Source organism: Seriola dumerili, unplaced genomic scaffold, assembly GCF_002260705.1.
Source record: "Seriola dumerili isolate Sdu_G_001 unplaced genomic scaffold, Sdu_1.0 BDQW01000191.1, whole genome shotgun sequence".
In the NCBI taxonomy this organism is placed as follows: Eukaryota; Metazoa; Chordata; class Actinopteri; order Carangiformes; family Carangidae; genus Seriola; species Seriola dumerili.
The window spans coordinates 222,332-243,013 of NW_019174446.1; the positions used below are offsets into that span (position 1 = coordinate 222,332).

Sequence of the window (20,682 nt, forward strand, 5' to 3'; positions counted from 1 at the left end):
TAGACCTGGACCCTCTGTGATCCTCCTGCTGGACTCCACTCTCACTGTGGGGTTTAGTATTTCTGCAGATGAACTGGACGTGGCCCCGCTGAGAGGAGGAATTAAAATTAAAGGCTGAATATGAAACAACATTTATTTGAGTATAAGATATGAAAAATAACTAACATACTCAAACACTACATGTGTACACTACATATCTACATACATTCATCATATAATGACATTTAGTAAACTAGTGTCATATGAAACACTGAGTTACAGCTAAACAAACTGTATCTACACTAACAACATGGTCCACGGCTCAGCTGTGGGGGACTGAGACTGGGGGGTGGGGTGGGGTGGAGGTGGGGGTGGGGGTGGGGGTGGGGTGACTTTAACACTGAGAGAAATTATGCAATAATACATTCACTGGGAAGAAGCCAGGTTTAGTTTTTAAAGGAGCAGACGTGTCTCCTGCTCCTCGGTGAGATCAGCTCCAAACGTTTTCAATGATGAGACATTTGGTGACAGTGAAGAAGAAGAAAGTGGAAAGAAAACACAGACACCAGCTGATCACATGCCACAGTCGCTCCATGTTAACAGGAGATGAGTGATGCTGCCGAGTTCAGCTGGAGGACGGCTCCGTCGCCTTCTGTCACTAAGTCGAGACCGTGTTCACGCTCCGCTCCCACTTGTGATGGTTCCCGCGTTTCCTCTTCCTGCAGAAGACGTACAGAGCTGTGAGGGGGACGCAGCTGACCGACGACACCAGCAGCAGGCCGATGAAGACTTGACCGAAGACAGGATACTCCGTCACCACTGACTTGCCCTGAGGAGACAACAGGTACAGTTAACACCTGTCTTCACACAGGAGCCTTTACAACTCATCAGTCATCTGTGGGGCTGACGCAGTTGTAGCTCATGTTGGCACAACATCGCATTTATGTTTAATACAGTCTGTAACGTCTTCCTCTTGGGGTCCATCAATTAAAACAATAGCAAAAGACAGTGTTTGGTGATGTCGTGAAGCAGTGCGGGATCATGGGAGTTGTTGTCTTCTATTGCTGGTTTGGATTCCTTCAGTGTCAGTGGTTCAGGAGGTTTTTACCTGCAGCTGAATTATCCACAGAGGTGTCCTCGTCTCCACAACAAACAGAGCAGCTGATTAGAACCAGTAGAAACACTGAATAAAAGTAACTTGACATTAAAGCAGCTTGGCCAGACGTCACACCTGCCCTCCATTATACCTCAGACTCGTTACACAACAAACAACCTGTGGAGAGGTAGGAAGGTTGTAGAGTAAAAGCCGGGGGCCAGTTGCACAAAACACCTTAGTTTAAGATTTTCCTTAGTTGCACAAAACACCCTTAAACACCCTTCTCCTTAATGTTTCCTTAAAATGCTCACTGCAGAATTTAAGGTTTTTTCCTTATCTTGGTCTTATACTTAAGGAATCACTTGAAGTCAGTTGAGACCTTAGCAACCAAAGTATGGAAGAAAACTAAAGGCACCTCTGACTCTGTCTTAACTGCAACATGACTGAGTTTATGGAGATAAATGAAGAACATGAACACATCCCAAGAAGAGTGGAACTGATTCTACATCACATATTTGACCATCTGTCAGTTGAGGATTTGTCCGATCATCTATAGTTGGATCACTCTACTTTCTGCAGCTCAACGATTGCTCAGAAGTGCTAATGGCAGCAAATGAACAGTCTCCATGGAAACAGTAGAATTTTACCACTGTAAGATCTTTCACTGTTGCAAATGCCTTAACTTTTCCCCTTAACTAAAGACTCTGTGCGAAACCCTTAAGTAACTCCCTCAGCTAAGGAGAAATTAAACCTTAAGTGTCATATTTAAGTAGAAAACTTAAGGTATTTTGTGCAACTGGCCCCTGATCTTCACATGGTGGTTCCAACAGACATTTCCACACTGGATTAGAAGTGGGTAAAAAACCTGGATTTGTTATTTTTTGATAACTTCAGAAGAACGAGTGTTTGGCCTCAGACTGTCATCAGTCTTACACTAGACTCTGTGACCTGTAGCAAAAATGAATTAATTTCTGCAGCTGTAGCACAGCCCCTAGTGGGGAGCAAACACCCCCACCACATCTGAAGAGATTCAGTAAGCAGATTCAGAACTGGATTCAGATTTGATCAAATTCTGTTGTACCCCTCCCCCAATCCCTGGCAACACCTTCCACCAACACCAAAACCAAACTGCAAGAGTCTGTATTTGAACATCAATGTATAAGTCACAAAACATCTTGTTCCTCAGTGTTTTTCAAAGTGACCAAAAACTATTCACATGAACATTTTCCAACTCTTAAAATGATGTTTGATGTTTAGTATATTGCGGGTGCATTACTAGGCCCTTAGTGTTGAAGTGTCACTAGGAGGTGCACATACTGACCTGTAACTCACTGAGGAAACGTCCCATGGAGCTCCAAAACACCTAAATACAACTTTTCATTCCCTGGTTGACCATGAGGTTATTCAACAAAACACAAGCTTTTTTCATCGGGCATTTTTTGTTTTCTGTAAAATATTTTGTGCTCACACAAAGGTAATGCATGATGGTGACGATACATTGCACCAGAAAGAAAAGGGTAGCTTCTCCTTAATCATATCATGTAGGCTATAACACATGACGCTGACTGAAGGAGTAAGCTCAGAATTGAAAAATATAAAAATATAAAACTACGTCCAGGCGTGTCTTTGTCTATGTGGGCTTTTAAGGATTAAGTCTAAAACTACTTATTTTAGGATTTTGGAAACACGCTGGCCAAGGAGTCAAAGAAAGAGAATCACAAAATGTGAAACAGTCAACCATCCACATTGACTGTTAACAGTCACATTTCAACCACCAGGTTGTTTGTCACTAAAATGTTAATACACTGTGGCTGTTTCAAACAGTTTCCTCTGTGCAGTTGATGTAGTTACACCATCACACATTAAAAGGCAGATCCAGTTAAGGAGCAGTGGAGATGAGCAGTAGATGTGGGCCCGCTGTCTGTCTGATGAAGCTCTGCATCAGTCTGTTCAGGTTTAAAGCAGCAGTGACGGTGGTTCTCTTCCTCAGCTCACTCTATATTATCATGTAGTCTGTTGTATAACATTAACGCTGACCTAATGCTCTTTATCCCTCTCAGCTCTTCATGTTGTTGGAGACTCATAACTGACCTTTGACTGGAGCTTCATGTGCTGCTAAATAGATCTGGTCTGATCTGATTCTGATGGTGAAACGGTGAGCTGGTGGTCTCATCCGGGGCTGAGGGGACGGATCTCGTAATATTCCCAACAACCATAATAATTTTATTAACTTCATTAACTTCACTAAACCTCAGTATTATCTGTCAGTATCTTCACACTTGTTCTGTCTGATCCTGGTTTTAATCATGTTCAGGATTAGAAACCTGGTTCATGTCCCTGTTTGACACTGATAGGTCTTTGACAGTCTCTGAACTGCAGGTAGGATGTCCTAACCATGTTTAATGATCAAATATTTATTTTCATTCTTTTATTGACCATTTTTCATATTTTATACAACTCACAGAGCATTGAAATTAGGCATGTCACAGAATATAATAAGAGACAGTTGTCACTGTACAAGGTTTAGACTCTCTTCAACATCAGCATTAAAATAATACTGTTTACAACTTACAATAGACCTGAGAAATGACCACTCTGCTGCTCACTCTTATATAATAAACTGTGACTTCTAACCACTGTTTATAAAAAACTAGAATAGCCTCCTGATTGTTTCCTCCATGAACCAGCCAAGTTACAGGAAATATGGTCACAGCCTCTGACACAGGGACTTACAAAACACACACCTGCTACAGTGTTGAATAATGACCAGAAGTGTTTATGTAGAACATGATGATGTCACAGTGAAGTTGAGCTTTGACCTTTTGGATATAAACATCGGATATAAACATAATTAGTGAATAAATTCTTAAGTTATGGGCCAAACTGTTTTTTTGTGAGGTCAGTGACTTTTGACCTTTGACCTTTGACCACCAAATTCTAATCAGTTAATCCAAGTGAATGTTTGTGCCAAATATGAAGAAATTCTCTCCGGGTGGTCCTAAGATATTACATTCAAGAGGCCGACGATGTGTTTTGCTCGGTCACCTTGAGCTTTAATGTTTGAGAACGTCCCTCAAGACGTTGCTGAGATATCACACTCCTGAGAATGGGATGGATGTACAACCCAAAAACATACTGGGAGGGGACAAACTAAATGACTTTCATTCTAACGTCAGCTTTCAGATCAGTGATGACCATTACAGGCTGTTACCTCTGTATAAACCTGTATCTATTGTAAATTGTTTTTGTTTGACTGTTTGTCAGCTCAGGATATTGTTGGGACTCAGACACAGACAGAGGAACGCACCTCCCCACAGTTCTTCACCGTTCACACCTGGGGACGACCCTCCCCCAGTGACCTCACTGACCACTCAGTGTTGGTGACATGTTGTGACATGTGACCCCCCAGGGTGTCCCCAGACAAAACCAGATCTCCTTCTTTGTCATTTCTCTTCTCTCTTTGGCTTGCTAAAGAGCAGCAGCTCCTTCTCCCCTCTCGGCTCTTCGAGGACCAACAAAGCTCACAGCACCAGGTCAGCACAAGGCTACCTGGAACAACAGCTTTCCTGCAGGCCTGCTCACTCTGCTTTTCAACAAAGAGTGAACAATTTCACTTCAGCGCCAACGGCAACTGAGTCTGCCAGCTGATTTTCCAAGCAACAGGAGTCACAGCAGAGTTAGCATGGAACAGCTAGAAAATGAGAAAACAGCGGAAGCCACACAGCAACACAGGACTTCACTCCACCAGGAAGCCACCCACCTCACTGGTCTTTACAACAACACAAGAAAGGACCTCTTTGTTTTGTTCCAAGCACTGGTTGACGTTTACTGACTGGGCCTAACCTCACCCAGCACAGCACAGCTAAGCAGCAGAAGTCTAAACCTTTGTACATGTACATGTTGGTTAATGTTTTGTTGTATATATATATACATATATAAAACAACAAGCCCTGACCAGGTGAACTAACAGACTGACACGAGTATCAGAGGAGACAAAAGCAAAGCTCACCAGCTCTTTGTTCCATGCTTGGTAGGTGGGCGTCCCGCCCTGGATGTACTTGGCGATGTAGATGATAAAGAGGCCGATAAGGAGAATAGGACTCGTGAACCCCCACATGATCTTCCAGTACCAGTTGGGACGATGACCGAGCATGTCCTCTATGTCTTTTTCAAACCTACAATCAGAGATAATATATTAAAACCTGCCGATTATGGTTCCCAGCTGGACCAAAACAAGCGCAACTGAAGTCACACAAACACCGAGACACACAGAAACACAAACCTTCTAATCCCGTAGATGTAACTGACAGCTATGACCTCGATGAGGACGATGAAGAGCAGGGAGAACGTGGCTCCATAGTCATTGAACATGGTGAACCAGTAGTTCCCTGAGGGGGTGGTGAAGCCGAGGCCGAGCAGCAGACAGAACAGACACACTAAACCTGCGGGTAACACACACTCAGTCAATGACACACATCCATGTACAGTCACTGCAGAGCAACATCATGGAGTCATAGACATGCCATAAAAAACAAAATCTATGAAACAATAAGAAAATGAATGTAGAAATATAAACATGATATGTTATATATATATGATTGTATATATTAAATATATAATATATATTTATTTATTAATATCATATAAAACTAAATAAGAGAATAAAACATTGGATAAAAGCATTTAAATAAATAAATATTAAATATTTTTTTATTTCTATATAATAAATATGCATTTATTGATATGATTAAATATTAAATAAAAAATGCCTTTGCCCTATTGCAAAAGCAAAAAGCATTTTTGATAAATATTACATTAATTTTATAAATATTAAATATTCACTTATTAATATTAATCAATATATAATGTGCAAATATTGATATTATTAAATATTAAATTAAAGAATAAGAATAAAGCTTTTTTATTTAATTTTAAACACTTATTTATTCCTGTTTATATTTCCACATTTATTTTCTTATTCCTTTACAGATTGATTCTTTCTAAGTAAAGTCTATTTATTTAAACCTGCTGTCTGAACAAAATTAATAATGAACCCTCATCTTTCATCAAATGACAGTAAAGCTCACAGTGTTTAATTCTGGGTTCTGGGTCAGTTCATCCTTTGATTGGTCACAATCATGTGGGACAAATTAAATCTTAAAATCTGATTGGCTGAGGTGAACTCAAACAGATAAATGTGTCTGTCTTGCCAACAGGAACATCTCATAGCTCCAGAACCATGGTAAAAATGTTATTTCCCAAACTGTCACAGTGAAATTGCTTCCTTTAAACCAGTGGTTCCCAAACTGGGGCATGAGGACCCCTGGGGAATTCAGAGTCATTTAAACCACTAGTAGAGGCTGATGCCCACAAGGATGATGATGGTGAAGACAACATCTCCCATCATCATCAGCCTGGATTTACCGTTGAACAACTCGTTGCTCATGCAGGACACAATCTTGAAGTCTCGCAGCGGGGTGATGATGGCGGTGACGTTTCCCAGCATGCTGCCCATCCCCAGCAGCAGCAGCATAACGAAATACAGCACTGACCACAGCTGGGACACTGGCATGTATTTAATGGCCTCACTGTACACTATGAAGGCCAAACCTGTCCCCTCCACTGCCTGGAACAGATGAGAGACAGAGTTAATGACTGGAAACTCAACTGGCTAACAGAACAGTTCTACAGGCCTGAGATAACCACTCTGAGACAGGTAACCACATCCTGTACTGTGAATGGTTTTCTATATGTCAGGTCAGCTTGCTTGGTTAAAGGTACTGTTAACCTTGGTGATGTATAATTTGTGTGAGGCAGCCTGTTGCCTGCAGCTCTTTATCTAAAACTCACTGGGACTTTTTCTTCTTCTTTTGTTCCATATATTGTTTTAACTGACCAACAGCAGTCAGTATAAGTCAAGTCAAAGTCTTCTTTGGACAGGTAAAGATGTCTTGTGTCTCCTTCACTCTTCACCATGTTACCTGAAGCACTGGCAGGAGAAACTGGACGAATCCCAAACATTAAGACTATCTTAAATTACGAGACAATTCTTCCTCTGTGTTTATGCAGATGATGTACTATTATTCACACACACTAATGAAACCTTAAACTGTTTAGCTCACCTGTACTGTTTGGATACAGAGGATCTTTACAAACTCAAATCAACATGGGGAATATTAAAGGTGCAATATGTAAGTTTTGCGATTGCTACATAGCCAGTATTAGCCTTAGCAGCTGTTTACTTACCAGTCTAGAAGATACGTTGTGAGCACAGCATCAAACTCCATTCCTTTACTCACCAGCAGCTGTCTCCAGAGGTGGAAACAAACACCAATATTAACTCATTTTGCTTCTATTTCTATTTCTAGTCTTTTCTTCCACTGAAGTTAGCATGCTAACCTACATCTCGTCACTTTCTGATACTGACTCACTGTAGTGTCCAGTCTGTCCTGAAAAAACATATTATAACCTTTTATATTGTAAACACGACTGAAGCTCTTGTCAAGACTGAACAGCTGTTAATTCTATTGTTAGCTATGTAGCAATAGCAAAACTCACAAATAGCTCCTTTAAATACTGACATACACCCAACATATCCTCCACATTGTCAGAGTGATGTAATCTAAACTTTGTTACAATCCACAGAACCACAGAAGAACTAAACTGAGGAAGTTATCTCTTTCTATAACTGTATAAAATCTACAGTTTTCACAAAATTAACTAACCACCTGTTTTCAGTTCAGTTTTCCACTGAGTCCTCCTCCTCTTGGTTAAAAAGCATCAACTCAGCTCTTAGATAGATAGCCAGATAGATAGATAGATACTTAATTTTTTTGTGTGTGTGTGTGTGTGTGTGTGTGGGTGGGGGGGTGGGGGGGGGGGGACGCACACACACACCAGATATGTTCCCTCCCTCTACACATCTGAAACTGTCCATACATGAACAATAAGCATCAAACTTCCCCTCATGAAATGAAAAAAATCACTTGTTCCAGTGTTGCAGCAGTGTCAGAGGGAATGAATGGTTCTTAGAGATCCTGCACTTGAAGTTGGTCACACTCTCAAAAGTTAATGAACAGCTGGAAGTGTCACATGATCTGTTAAAGGTAAAAACTGCCAAGAATAATAACCCTTAACAAATCAGACGGCTTAGCATCCATTCTCATCCACTTCTAACAGCTCAGGTTAACAACTGTAACGTCTGAATTTAACACTTCCACCACACCAGTAGATCCAACCTTCTGCTCTGTATAAAGACGTGCTAACAGTGAACATACTACACAGGTGAGAGGGATTTTAGTGCAGCAGATAACTGCATATTCCAGGGAAATCTTTCAAATGTGGATACACATGGTAAACTTGACACAAATCCTCCTTGTGTATTACTCTTTTGATAAAACATGTTAGCCACTTGAAAATTGAAGGCGGCTGCCATTTCTGTCAAGGAAATGATATTAATGATAAAGTTCATCCAGTATTTTCTCATATGAATAATCCAGGTATCAAATCGCACATTTTAACAATGTAGAAGGCAAAATTTAGTACACTGTAAAAAATGAAAGTGTATTTGGTACCACTTAACAATAAGACTCCCCTTATAAGGGACTTATGAAAAGTTTATAACTAGTTTATTGATTAGCTTGTTATAAATCATTCATAAGCTGATATAACACATGAGATAAAAAGGACAACAGTGACCTGTTCCTTGCCAAATAGTGAGCCTACATTTCTCTGTACTGTGATGAATCAAAGGGCTGGAGGTGGACATGGAGACACAGTCTGTATTTTTTTGGCTGGAACCCAAGAGCGGGATCAGCCTTGTGATCTGGAATGTCACTGATTGACTGAGTGAGTGATGATTTTCCACCACTGTTCAGCAAAGTGCTGAGCTTTATGATTTTATGATTTAAGTACTAGCAACCAAATTAATAATTATAAACCATTTATAAATCCTTTGTAAGGTAGTCTTATTGTAAAGTGGTGCGGTATATTTCAGCAAAAACATTACTCAACAAAAAAAAGATTACTCACAAAAAAGCTTGCTAACTAGCCTTGTGCTAGCGAGTTAGCCTAGTGAGCTAATGTTAAGAGAAGTAAACAAGTTTTGTACATCATTCATAATAAATGGTTTGCAAATACATTGTTTTTTTATGCAGAATTTTTCACATAACATATAGAAAAATAAAGCTCTGAAGAAATTTAATAGTTGTGAATTTGACATCCTATTAGGATTACATGGCAAAATCAGTGCAATCAGTCCTGTGGGTAAAAGTCTGTGGTAAAATATATGTTTCCTATGCCAGAAATGGCTGCCATCTTGAAATTTAGAAATTTCAAGTGGCTAATGGGATTTTTCAAGTGAATGGCCCCAAAGGGATAAACATACCAATTTTAGTACCTTAGTTGTTTAGTACCACATTTGAAAGATTATTGCAGTTATCTGTTGCACTACTTCATGAGTCTGACCTCACCATCATGAGGTGGCGTTCATTGAACACATTCATATTTTTAGTGAACGCTGAACTGAACGAATCAGTTTACAAATGATGAACGTGAATGTTTTACGACACTTTTAACTCACGTTTTATGGCACGCCGCATAACGTCTCCATAGATGGGTAGAAGGAGGTTCTATTGAAAAAGAATATCGGCCTTTTTATTAAAATATATGGAACAAATGAATGTGAACTAGTTTGTTTTCATCTGTATGAACTGAACTTTGAGCTAACCGCACCAGTTATTAGGAGACCCTTTTCTCTCTCACAGTGTGCGAATCCATTGTTGTTAATAATATAAAATATTAGGGTGTTCAGTGTGTATCACTGTAAGAACAGTGTAATGATGAGGGACGTACAGTGTCTAGTTCACTCTCCAGGTCACAGGTTTCCAGTTTGTTGGCGATCTCAGCAAACTGCTGCGGATACGTGGCGTTCAGCTTCTCAGTCCATTCAAAGACCGTGTCCATGGTGATGGTGTCCTCTGCTAGGTTAAAGGTATTCAGCAGCAGGATGCGGGTCCTGGAGCAGGAAGACATGGACCGTTACATGAAAAGTTCACGACCTCAACCCAGACCTCAGACCTGACCCAGAATATTAATCACCTGCAGTACCTTTTATCATTCAGTGTAGTTCTCAGGTTTACCACTGCTGTCTCACTGAGGGCAAGTGTCATACACTCATCTGCCGTCTGAGACAGACCCAGAATCAAACTGTCCACCCTTCAAAAACCAGAGCACCAGCAGGTCCTGAAGTTTCAGTCAGCCGCACTGTATCATTAACTGGACTGGCCACTCAAACACCTCCTCATTAAACACTGAGCAGATTTTGTGCAAGAGTTCAACTGGAAGACATCACGTTTACCCAGCTTAGCCATTTCCCAGTTGATGAATGAAAGACAAAGACTGAGCTGTGATTTCAGCTGTGTCTACTGTAAAATGATCAGAGAGAAAGTAGAAGAGACAGACTGTCTTTCGTTTTTAAAGTTAATTTTTCAGGCTTTTGCCTTTGACTGGATGACATGCAGGAACCCCAGTCACCGCGGCAAGGACTAAACCCCACTGTAACACACTCCACCAGGTGAAGCACCGGGGCCTGAGACTATATTTCTTATTTAGTCTCTCACACAGAGCGCAGCAATAATAATGACAATAATGATACATGTAATGAAAGTTGTTTATTTGCTGTAATGGAGGTGAGGCTCGGTGTATTGGAAGCACTCCTCCTCTTCCCTGAAGTTCCTGAGCAGCTGGGAAACCAGAGCAGCTTGGCACTTTGCTGACCAGTGGTGGAAATATCATCACTCACTCAGTCAGTCAGTGGGATTCCAGATTACAAGGCTGATCCCACGCTTGCGTTCCAGCCAAAAAAACATGATAAGCACAGAGACCCACAGACTGTGTCTCCATGTCCACCTCCAGCCCTTTGATTCATCACCACTTACTAAGCTGAAAAAATTCACTTTACTCTTACACATCCAACCCACACAAACACACACACGACCACCTCAGCTGCTTCTCTCTGTCTGTTATTACTGCATCTACCTCACTGCACAGTTTGTGATCTCAGTGGCTGTCTGTTCCATCTGCACATGTGGCTGCTGATCTTTGACAGCGTCTCAGTCTCTTTCTATCAAACATGTTTTTGTACAGTTATAATTTCCATCTGACCAGTGGCTAACAATTACTTTACGGATTGAACAAAAACAAACAAACAACCCACAGTGAACCGGCTCTCTGCTGTCAGGTCTGAGAGAAGCCCAGTATGTGAAGAAGTTAAAAAAATAGATCTGTTTTCCCTCTGCTGCTGCCGCTCCCTGCTGCTGCCCTTGAGTGGGCTTTATCACCATAAAGATAAAGATAAAATAATAAAATACTAAAACACAGGAAAAGAACTGAAGTCAGTAAAACCAGTTACCAAAAGGAAATCAGTCCAGAAAATAAAAATAGAATAAAGGACCTAACAGTAAACTGCCTAAAATGTATATATTAATAAATAGATAGAATAGAATAGAATAGAATAGAATAAATAAATAATTGAGGTGCTTTTAAAAATCTCAACATCCTCTGCTGCTCTCTGTATCTGATGGGATTACTGAGGCTGTGTTTTCTTTTCCATTAATGTCATGTATCTGTGTCTCTCTGTCAATTATCATTCATACATTTAATTCATAATTATTATCAACTTTGAATTACATCAATTAAAAACTAATGACCACAAAAAAACCAACTACAAACTTACTTGCAGCTTTGAGGTACACATACACATATACACAGCATCTGTGGACTGTTTAAAGACACACAGGGTGCCCTCACATACACACATTAACACACACACACATACACACATTAACACACCTCTCCAGGCAGTTCTCATAGTTGATGGTGGCCTTGAAACCGTAGATGGCGAAGGTGACAATGCTGGCGAAGATGGAGGTCCCGCTGTTGATGAGGGAGACGACGATGGCCTGATGCTCAAAGTTGTTGTTGTATTGGTTGTAGCTGGCGAAGGCTATGAGAGACCCGAACCCCAGACCCAGAGAGAAGAAGATCTGAGTGGCTGCATTGATCCACGTGGTGGGGTCGGCAAGTTGCTCCATCTGACACACACACACACACACACACACACACACACACACACACACACAACACAACACACATACACACACACACACACACACACACACACACACACACACACACACAGCATACACTTTAACATACATCTTAATAATAACCTTCTGTTGTTTCACAGTTCTGCTGATGGTTCTAAGAGGAACACACAAACATTCAAACAGAAACTTTGTATTGGAAAATGTCAACAACTTGAACTAAGCTGTGTCCTCACACACAGTGTGTGTCCGCTCTAAAACCCCAACACAACCTCACCTTGGGTGTGAACATGTATTTGACTCCATTCATGGCCCCGTGCAGCGTGACGCCCCGGATCAGGTAGATAAAGAGGACCAAGTAGGGAAAGGTGGCTGTGAAGTACACCACCTACAGATAGAGCCACACAGCAGCCGGGGTCAAAGTTCACATGGGAGTGGGTGAGTAACAAGTTGTTGTTATTTTGTTGTTGTTCTTATGTGAGACTTAATTAACCCTCTTACCTTTCCAGTTGACTTTACCCCTCGGACAATGAACAGGTAAGTAATGACCCAAGCGAGCATGAGACACAGAGCCTGGCCCGTGTGAACACCTCCGTTCCCTTCAATAGAAGAAGAAATGTCCAGTGTCTCCCTGTAGAAGAAGTACTGGGTGGGCGTGGCCCTCTCACACTCCTCTATGGGCCCTGTTCGGTTGGAGTTGACGGGGCACTCGGCCCAGGGCAGGACGGACTGAGACATGGACACAGAGCAGTGCAGTGTGTTATCTGACTGTGCAGAGCAGAGCCAACTCTTTGTATAGAAACAGAATCTGTCAGTGAACAAATGACAGTTGTTGTTAATCAGCAGCTCACTTGAAATGAATGAAAGAGGTACCAGAAACTCCATGCATTGATGATGTTGTAATAGAGACACAGATACAGGGAAGTCACAACACTAGCAAGACCTAAAACGAGAGAGTTGTACAAACAAATCAAAAACTGTTACAAAGGACAATTTCACACAATCTGTACACACCTGTTAACCCAAAAAAATTAATGTTCATCATGTGAGTCAAATAGTAATGCTTCACATACTGGAACTCATTACTGACCAGCTGCAATAATTAGAATTAAATCATTTAATTAGCACTTCACTAACACACAGCTCTCATGGGGCCAACGCAGCAGACACACACTTGCACACCACCAGAGAGGCAGAGGTGCTCCCTCATCACTGTCTCACTGTCACTTACCCACTCCTCCCAAATATGGGCTGATGGCAGTCCACGCTCCAATGCTACCAAGACGCATCTTCTGACCAATGGCAAGCTCCAGGTAGAACAAGGGCACGCCCTCCAGAAACAGCATGATTAAATAAGGAATCAGGAACCCCCCTGAGGATGGAAAGAAAGCTGTACTCAACCAATTCAGAAAACACAACATCACAACAAACAATGAAGGCTACTGCCAGTCTACACATTCATACTTTCAACAGGGAACAAGAAGCAAAGACTGTTTCCCACAGTTTCTCTTACAGTGAAGACATTACATTACATTATATTACATTTACATCTACATTTAGTCAGATGCTTTTATCCAAAGTGACTCTAAGTACTGCTCTGCACTGCTCTGATTGCATATAGCTTGTTCCACCATCAGGGAACCACAGACCTGAACAGTCTGGACTGAGACTGTCTTGAGTGCAGGGATGTTGATGCCTGACGACATTCCTTGGAGGAACACAGTGACGAGAAGGAGCATAAGGCTGAATGACTGAGTTCAAGTAGATGGTGCAGACCTAGAAATCTCTCTGAAGGCAGCATTAGTGAGTTAAATTTGATTCAGGCAGTCACAGGTAGACAGTGTAGGTCGATAAGTAGGCTGATCTAAGACCAGACAGGCTGCTGCATTCTGGACCATCTGTAAAGGTTTCATTGTACATGAAGGCCTGTCAGAAGAGGATTGCAGCAGTCCAGGTGAGAGATAACCATGACCTGGACCAAGAGCTGATTGGAGTACTGAGTGAAGTTAGGCTTGGTTTTTTCTGATGTTGAATAGAGCAAAGCAGCATGACCAGGAGAAGGATGAAGATGATCAGAGAAGGAGAGCCGGTCATCAAACATGACACTCAGGTTTCTCTAGACCTTGGTTGGGGTACGAAATGAAGAGGTAATTTTGATATATCTATATTGTGATGGAGAAACTGATTGGGAGGGATGACTAGAAGTTCATTCTTAGAGAGGTTTAGTTGAGGGTGGCGTTCCTTCATCCATGTGGATATGTCAGAGAGACAGGCTGAGATCTGCACAGACACAGTGGGGTCAGCTGGAGGGAGCGACAGGTATAGTTGGGTGTCATCTGCATAGCAGTGATGAGAAGCCATAGCGGATAATTGGACCCAAGGAGGTGATATATATTGCAAAGAGGAGGGGTCCCAGTACTGATTCTTGGGGCACCCCTGTGAGGAGGAGATTTGATAAGGACATTAGTCCTTGCCATGACACAGAAGGAGGGCCCAGTGCGATTGAACCAAGAAAGAGCTTTGCCTGAGATGCCCATGTCAGAGAGTACAGAGAGTAGGATGGTTCACTGTATCAAAGACTGCTGAAAGATCCAGTAATATCTACAGTGAGTTTCCAGTTTATTTGGTAACTGTATAATCTAATTCAATCCAGTATCCCTGCAATAAAACAAGATCAACTGTGAGGTTTATTTTCAGTAAGAGAGTTTGGTTTCTAACATTTTCCCCATTAACACTGATGAGGTAGACAGGATATTAAAAACACAATAACATTACAAACTATGACCATAACAATGAACCATCTCTCACTGTCAACAACAACAGCAAAGCATTGTATAACTGACTCATGGAAGAAACAAACAACCTGTACAATTTCACAATGGTCGAAGGGAATGACCTTTTACTTTGCCTTAGAAAAGATAAGTTACATTACAAAGAACAAACTTGACAGGTTTAGGGACATTTGACACATCTTTTGTAACTTCCAGAAATGTAATAAGATTGAAATAGACAGTTGGAATGATGAATCTAACTCAGTTGACCGCTATATAGGGCTGTACCTTTGTTTTTAAATATTATCTATTTCCATCATCATCATCATCATCATTATCAGTTATTATTATTAGTGATTGTTATTTCATTTTACTCATTATTGTTTATTCATTATCATATATGTTCTATGTCTGTCCTTATATCGCCCTTCTTGTTGTGTTGTTCCTTTTCTTAAACAAATAATTCAATAAAGTAAGTTTGAAAAAAAAGACATGTAGGACTTTGAGTGCGGAGCTGCTGCAACCCATTATACTGGTGTGCCTAATAAACAGGTATGTCAGTATATGTATTTGTGTGTGAACTATAAGACACACTCTGTAAATGTGGTCTGATTCACGAGTGATACATCTGCTCATCACAGAATAAAACATAATAACCTGTGTTTTTAATGAAGTGGACAAAGAGTTTCAGTGCTGAGAAAAATATCAACCTTTCTTTCTTTTGTTTTTAACTAAAATGCTGAACAACATCTCTAAATAAAGACGATCCAAAACTGGAACAATGATCTAAATCAGGAACTGACTGATCAAAAACATGTCAACAAGACATTTGGTGCCTTCAGCCTCTGTCAGAGCTGATAGTTTCAGCACTCTGAGCCAAAAAAGGACAGACATTTGATGAAAAGACACATATTAAGTGCAGACAACAGTTTTTGTGGGCTCACTTAGTAGAGACACACATTGACCTTTCATGTGCTGCATGCTGAGTTTTTTACTGCTTCATCAAATTTACACAGCACGTCAGGTTCAACCTACAGTCTGAGAATAAAGTTTCTAATAATAAATGCGTATTTGCTTCAGGTCTTCGGTTCTTCTTTTTTCCTGTTGTACCTAATCACATTGTTGCTTACAGGGAGCTTCAGAGGACAGCCAACACATTAGGAGAAATAAGCTGCAAATTCAGAAACGATGCAGATTCAAAAACACATATGAAAATACAAAACAAATACAACAATTGATATGTACTGCAAACAAAAAAACGTACTGCAGGCAAACAAACCAAACATGCTTCAAAATACAGAAACAATGCAAAAACAAAAACACACGAACCCCCAAAACAAATGCAACAGAAAAAAGTGCTGCATATCCACATAAACACTATGGAAGTGCTCCAGGCCTCTAGGGGGAGCTAAGTGGAACACCTTGGGCATAATAAGCTTCGACCTGAGAGGCCAGACCTACGACCTGACCTTTGACCAAACGAGAAAATAAAAAAACATAGCAAGGGTTAGCGTTAGCTTACATACAGTCTATGGGGGTTTGTGTGTTTTTGTTGTTGCATCGTTTCTGTATTTGCAGCGTGTTTGCTGTTCATGTATTTGTTTTGGCTTCCTGAAGCATGTTTCCGTTCTTGTATTTGTTTTGTATTTTCGCATGTTTTTTTTTAATCTGCATCGTTTCTGAATTTGCAGCTTTTTCTACTAATAATAGTAGTCTGGACTCACTCAGGACTCTTGTGGAGAGACGCATGCAATGTAAGATGGAGGCCATCTTGGACAATACCGACCATCCTCTCCATAACATTCTGGCAGGACAGAGAAGCAGCTACAGCAGCAAACGTCTCATCTCACTGCAGAACAGAGAGGTTCAGGAGATCCTTTGTTCCCACTGCCATCAGGCTGTAGAACACCTCAGCCACAGGAAGTAGACTAATATAATTATTATTGTTTATTTATTATCAACTGTTTTATTATTATTATTATCATTATTATCAACAATGAGCTAATGGACACATGAATTTCCCCTAGGGGGTAAATAAAGTATCTATCTATCTATCTATCTATCTATCTATCTATCTATCTATCTATCTATCTATCTATCTATCTATCTATCTATCTATCTATCTATCTATGATGGAAGTGTTTTGGACCATTGCAGTGCGTTTGCCACTGTACAGTATGGATGTATAAAACAGTGTTAGACTGAGCTGAGGAGAGTTTCTTCTGCTGACACTTGCCTATCTACCTGTTCTCCAGCACTAACACTGAGCTGTGCTTATAATCTACACCACTACATTTATGCTCAACTTCCAGGTCTGAACATTGTGCACTTTCACTTTATAATTAGAAGCTCTTCATTGGAAACTTACAGTATTTTATCAATTGTTAATAAAAATTAAAAACCTCAGTGATACATTGTTCAGATTAAACTCTGTCCCCATGAATGAACCTACAGTGGTACAGTATTAGAGGCTGAATATCTCACATCCAGTTTCTGTCCACATAGTGATTCCACCACATTGTTGTGGAGTTACTGGACCAAGAAAAAGTTCATTCATTTAGTTGTTTCCAACCTTGAGAACAGCTGTCACATGTCTCCCCTGGTTTCCTGCTCGGACGTTACACATCCAGGACAGTAATTACAGTAGAAGTGTGCTCATTGTTCAGTGACCCGGGACAGACCCAAAAAGACACAGTAGTCCTCTAATTCAGCATGTCTACTCTGGGTACTCTCGGGACCTGGTTCATCTGTTCATCTGACCTGTGCTTTAATAATATCACTGTTTTATCCAACAGGAAGAAAACTGAGTAAAAACAACACTTCTCATTTACAGAGGAATCTTCAGATATACAGTAAAAACCAGTGGAGTATATCTGCTCTTTATCAGCTTTACACACTGAACATGTGTTGTCTTTCAAAACTGAATCATCACTTCATATCTTTTCTGCTTTTGTTGGTAAAAAGTAAAACACAGGTACATTACAAACAAATTTTACTTGAAAGAAACAAAACCACATGTTAAAACTCTCAGCTGTAAACAGTAATGGATGTTTGTGCAGTAGGTGTTAAAACTCCATCCAGTCTAAAGGTCTCTGTCCATATGTTCTTTGATTATAAAGCAGGTCTAGGTTCTATATTAATACTGTGAAAGTATCAAAGCGCTCAGTCCACAGAGAAATGCACACAGCCTGTATTCAGAAACTGAGCCTTAAAACCAGCCGTGAGGACTTCTGTAACTTTGTGATGTCCCAACTAAGCAGTCATGGCCCTCAGCAGCACACCAACCCAGCCCACCTGGACCCACCATCCAACCTTGCAGGATTTGGTTTCTCTGAGTGTTTTACCTGAAATCTGCTATATTTTTTATTCAATCACTCAGAAAATAGTCAGCCAATCAGAAGAGAGGCTCAGAGCCTCCTCTCTTCTTATTGGCTTCCTGACCTGTTGTTACTAGAGCTCCAGAGAGAAGCCTGAGAGAGGAGATGTAAAACTACAGAGATGGTTTTTGGTTCTTAAAACCACAAATATATCTTCTTATGGATCAACACTTCATATAAAACACAGGAGAAGAGGAAAATATGGAGCTTTAAATAGTATAATAATCCAAACGGTTAGCTGAAATAGTGAATCTGCTCCAGTACATATGGTTGAATAAAGGCTCTGCTCTCCCTGAGGTTCACTCAGAGGAGGACCATCTGAGTTTGAGAGTCTTAAAATTCTTACATAACTTCCACCTGTGAATTATGCATCAGTGCTACATGTTTTCAGCTGATTCCCTCCACAGCTCACAGCTCAGGCTCATTCACAATATGAACTGAGGTCTCTGCTCTTATCACAATGAGCTCTAATTAACTGATTAATTGCCAGTGACAGAGTGTTAGTCACTGTGCCAGAGTACATTTATAACTGTAACACAGTTTAAATACACTGACAACAGTTCATATTAAGGAGAGACCAGATGTTTTCTCTTTCTCTTAGACATTAACAGCTGGAAAGACTGTCAGTGTGAAGGGAAATTTGCTGAAACCAAATAAACTCTAATATTGTTTTAATAACAATTTTTTAAATATGAATAATATAATATTGTTTTAATGAAGAATGTTAATTAATTTATAATAGTTATATTACAGTGCCATGTCTGATTGTGGAGCTCCAGCAGCAGTCAGGGTGTAAAGTCTGTCCAGGCTTCACTCTGGATAAATCTGACTAATATCAACCACTCACCACCTCAGGTTTATGACCTGCTCTTAGTTTATTGGTTTCAACTTTGAGTCAACCGCCTGTTCAACAATAGCACATTCAGTGTGATAAGGATTCGTTTGGAAATTTACCACCAGAAACAGCCAACCTGCATGACTCAGATACAGATTGATGGGCTAATTGTCAGATGTGTGAGATGTGTAGTGTGTGAGCTTCAGTCCTCACACTGACTCCACACTGATGCTGGATGATACAGTGACAGTGTGGAGGCTCGTTGTTCAGGTCCAGCTGTGCCACATCAGTCTCTCTATTTAAAATGTAAATGAGACCACAGAGCTGCTCACGCCTCACACAGACGTTCAGTCCTTGTCAATCATGCACCTGACGGTGCTCAGTATGGAGTCCGTGACTTACCTCCACCGTGCATCTGACACAGGTACGGAAACCGCCACACGTTCCCCAGTCCAACTGCATACGACACACACGCCAGCACAAACTGCATGGGGTTGTCCCAACTGGGTCTCGCATCTTTCTCCATGTCTGAGTCCTGTGAACGTGTCCAGGTCTGAGCTCAGCGGCCGGAGCTCTGCGCGTCAGCGGGGCGGTGGGAGCGGTGGGAGCGGTGAGAGCGGTAAAGAGCGCAGCGTGTGGAGGCTGTGTCACCGCGCGTCCTGCCTGGGGTTTATAAACTGACTGTAATAGTAACGTGCTCACTCTGAGGGGGAGGGTCCTCCTCCAGGAGAGTCACTGTTTCTGTTATTGAATAACTACACCTCCCATCAGCCACTGGCTTTAGAGCATGGGAAATGTAGTGATTGAAATGTAAAATAAGTGTAGATGGGATCTGTGAGAATGAAGTGTTGAAATGTCATTGTCAAGCAGCCACACTTCATGCCCAAGAATTCACTGCAGGTGTTCAGCTCGGATCTGGAGACACCGTCTCTCATTCATGTCTGTGTCTTATCCCTGCTCCTTGAGCTGGGCGAGTCCTGTATGACAGTTTAGTGGTCCAGGCTCTTTAACCCAGCAGGATTGTCTCCTGTGGAAAATCCCAGCCTGCCCTGGTCTTCACTTGCACCTCATCTGACAGCTGTATTCATTAACTAACATACTTCTCTCCAGCTGTGATGCTGGTGTTCAGATCCTGACCGAAGCAAAGGCTCCGTTTGTTTTTATTGTTCTGTGGTTATGTAACCTTCACACTGTGTAACTGTAGACTTCCACTGTGTGACATTACAGCTGAGTCGTAAACTGATCATTCAGAAAGCAGACTGATCAAAACTACATTTGAATTACAACAGAGGATCCTCCATTAGTGGCCCAATGAAAATTAATTCATATTTATAATGATTATGATTCTGATCCTCTGACCAGCATTCATCAGATTATTAGTTCAACACAGGTGAAGGCTCAAATAAAATCCCCGGTGAGATTTATGGACAACATGGCTGCTTGGCCTCATGTAGCAGCAACATGAATGTGTCAGTGAAGATCACTGTGTGTGTGGACGCCTAAATATCTGTTAGAGGGG

The 20,682-nt window shown here is 41.0% G+C and overlaps 1 protein-coding gene across 1 annotated transcript; it reads right to left on the reverse strand.

Annotated features, from left to right (window-relative positions):
- Positions 1 to 372: 372 nt before the first annotated feature.
- On the reverse strand, positions 373 to 19,788 carry slc6a20 (solute carrier family 6 member 20). Its single transcript, XM_022753325.1, has 11 exons — positions 19,566 to 19,788; positions 13,412 to 13,552; positions 13,032 to 13,123; positions 12,682 to 12,909; positions 12,458 to 12,568; positions 11,927 to 12,168; positions 9,929 to 10,091; positions 6,500 to 6,701; positions 5,358 to 5,517; positions 5,085 to 5,250; positions 373 to 808 (listed from the first exon to the last, which is right to left on the reverse strand). The coding sequence occupies exons 1-11, from the start codon at positions 19,687 to 19,689 to the stop codon at positions 638 to 640; spliced, it is 1,800 nt and encodes a 599-aa protein (XP_022609046.1). The 5' UTR covers positions 19,690 to 19,788; the 3' UTR covers positions 373 to 637.
- Positions 19,789 to 20,682: the final 894 nt, after the last annotated feature.

Coding starts and splice junctions, on each gene's coding strand:
- slc6a20 (XM_022753325.1), bottom strand. CDS start 19,689: ATGGAGAAAGATGCGAGACCCAGTTGGGACAACCCCATGCAGTTTGTG. Junction 5,518..6,499: donor GAGCAACGAGTTGTTCAACG/GTAAATCCAGGC, acceptor TGTTACCCGCAG/GTTTAGTGTGTCTGTTCTGT. Junction 809..5,084: donor AAGCATGGAACAAAGAGCTG/GTGAGCTTTGCT, acceptor TTGTCTCCTCAG/GGCAAGTCAGTGGTGACGGA.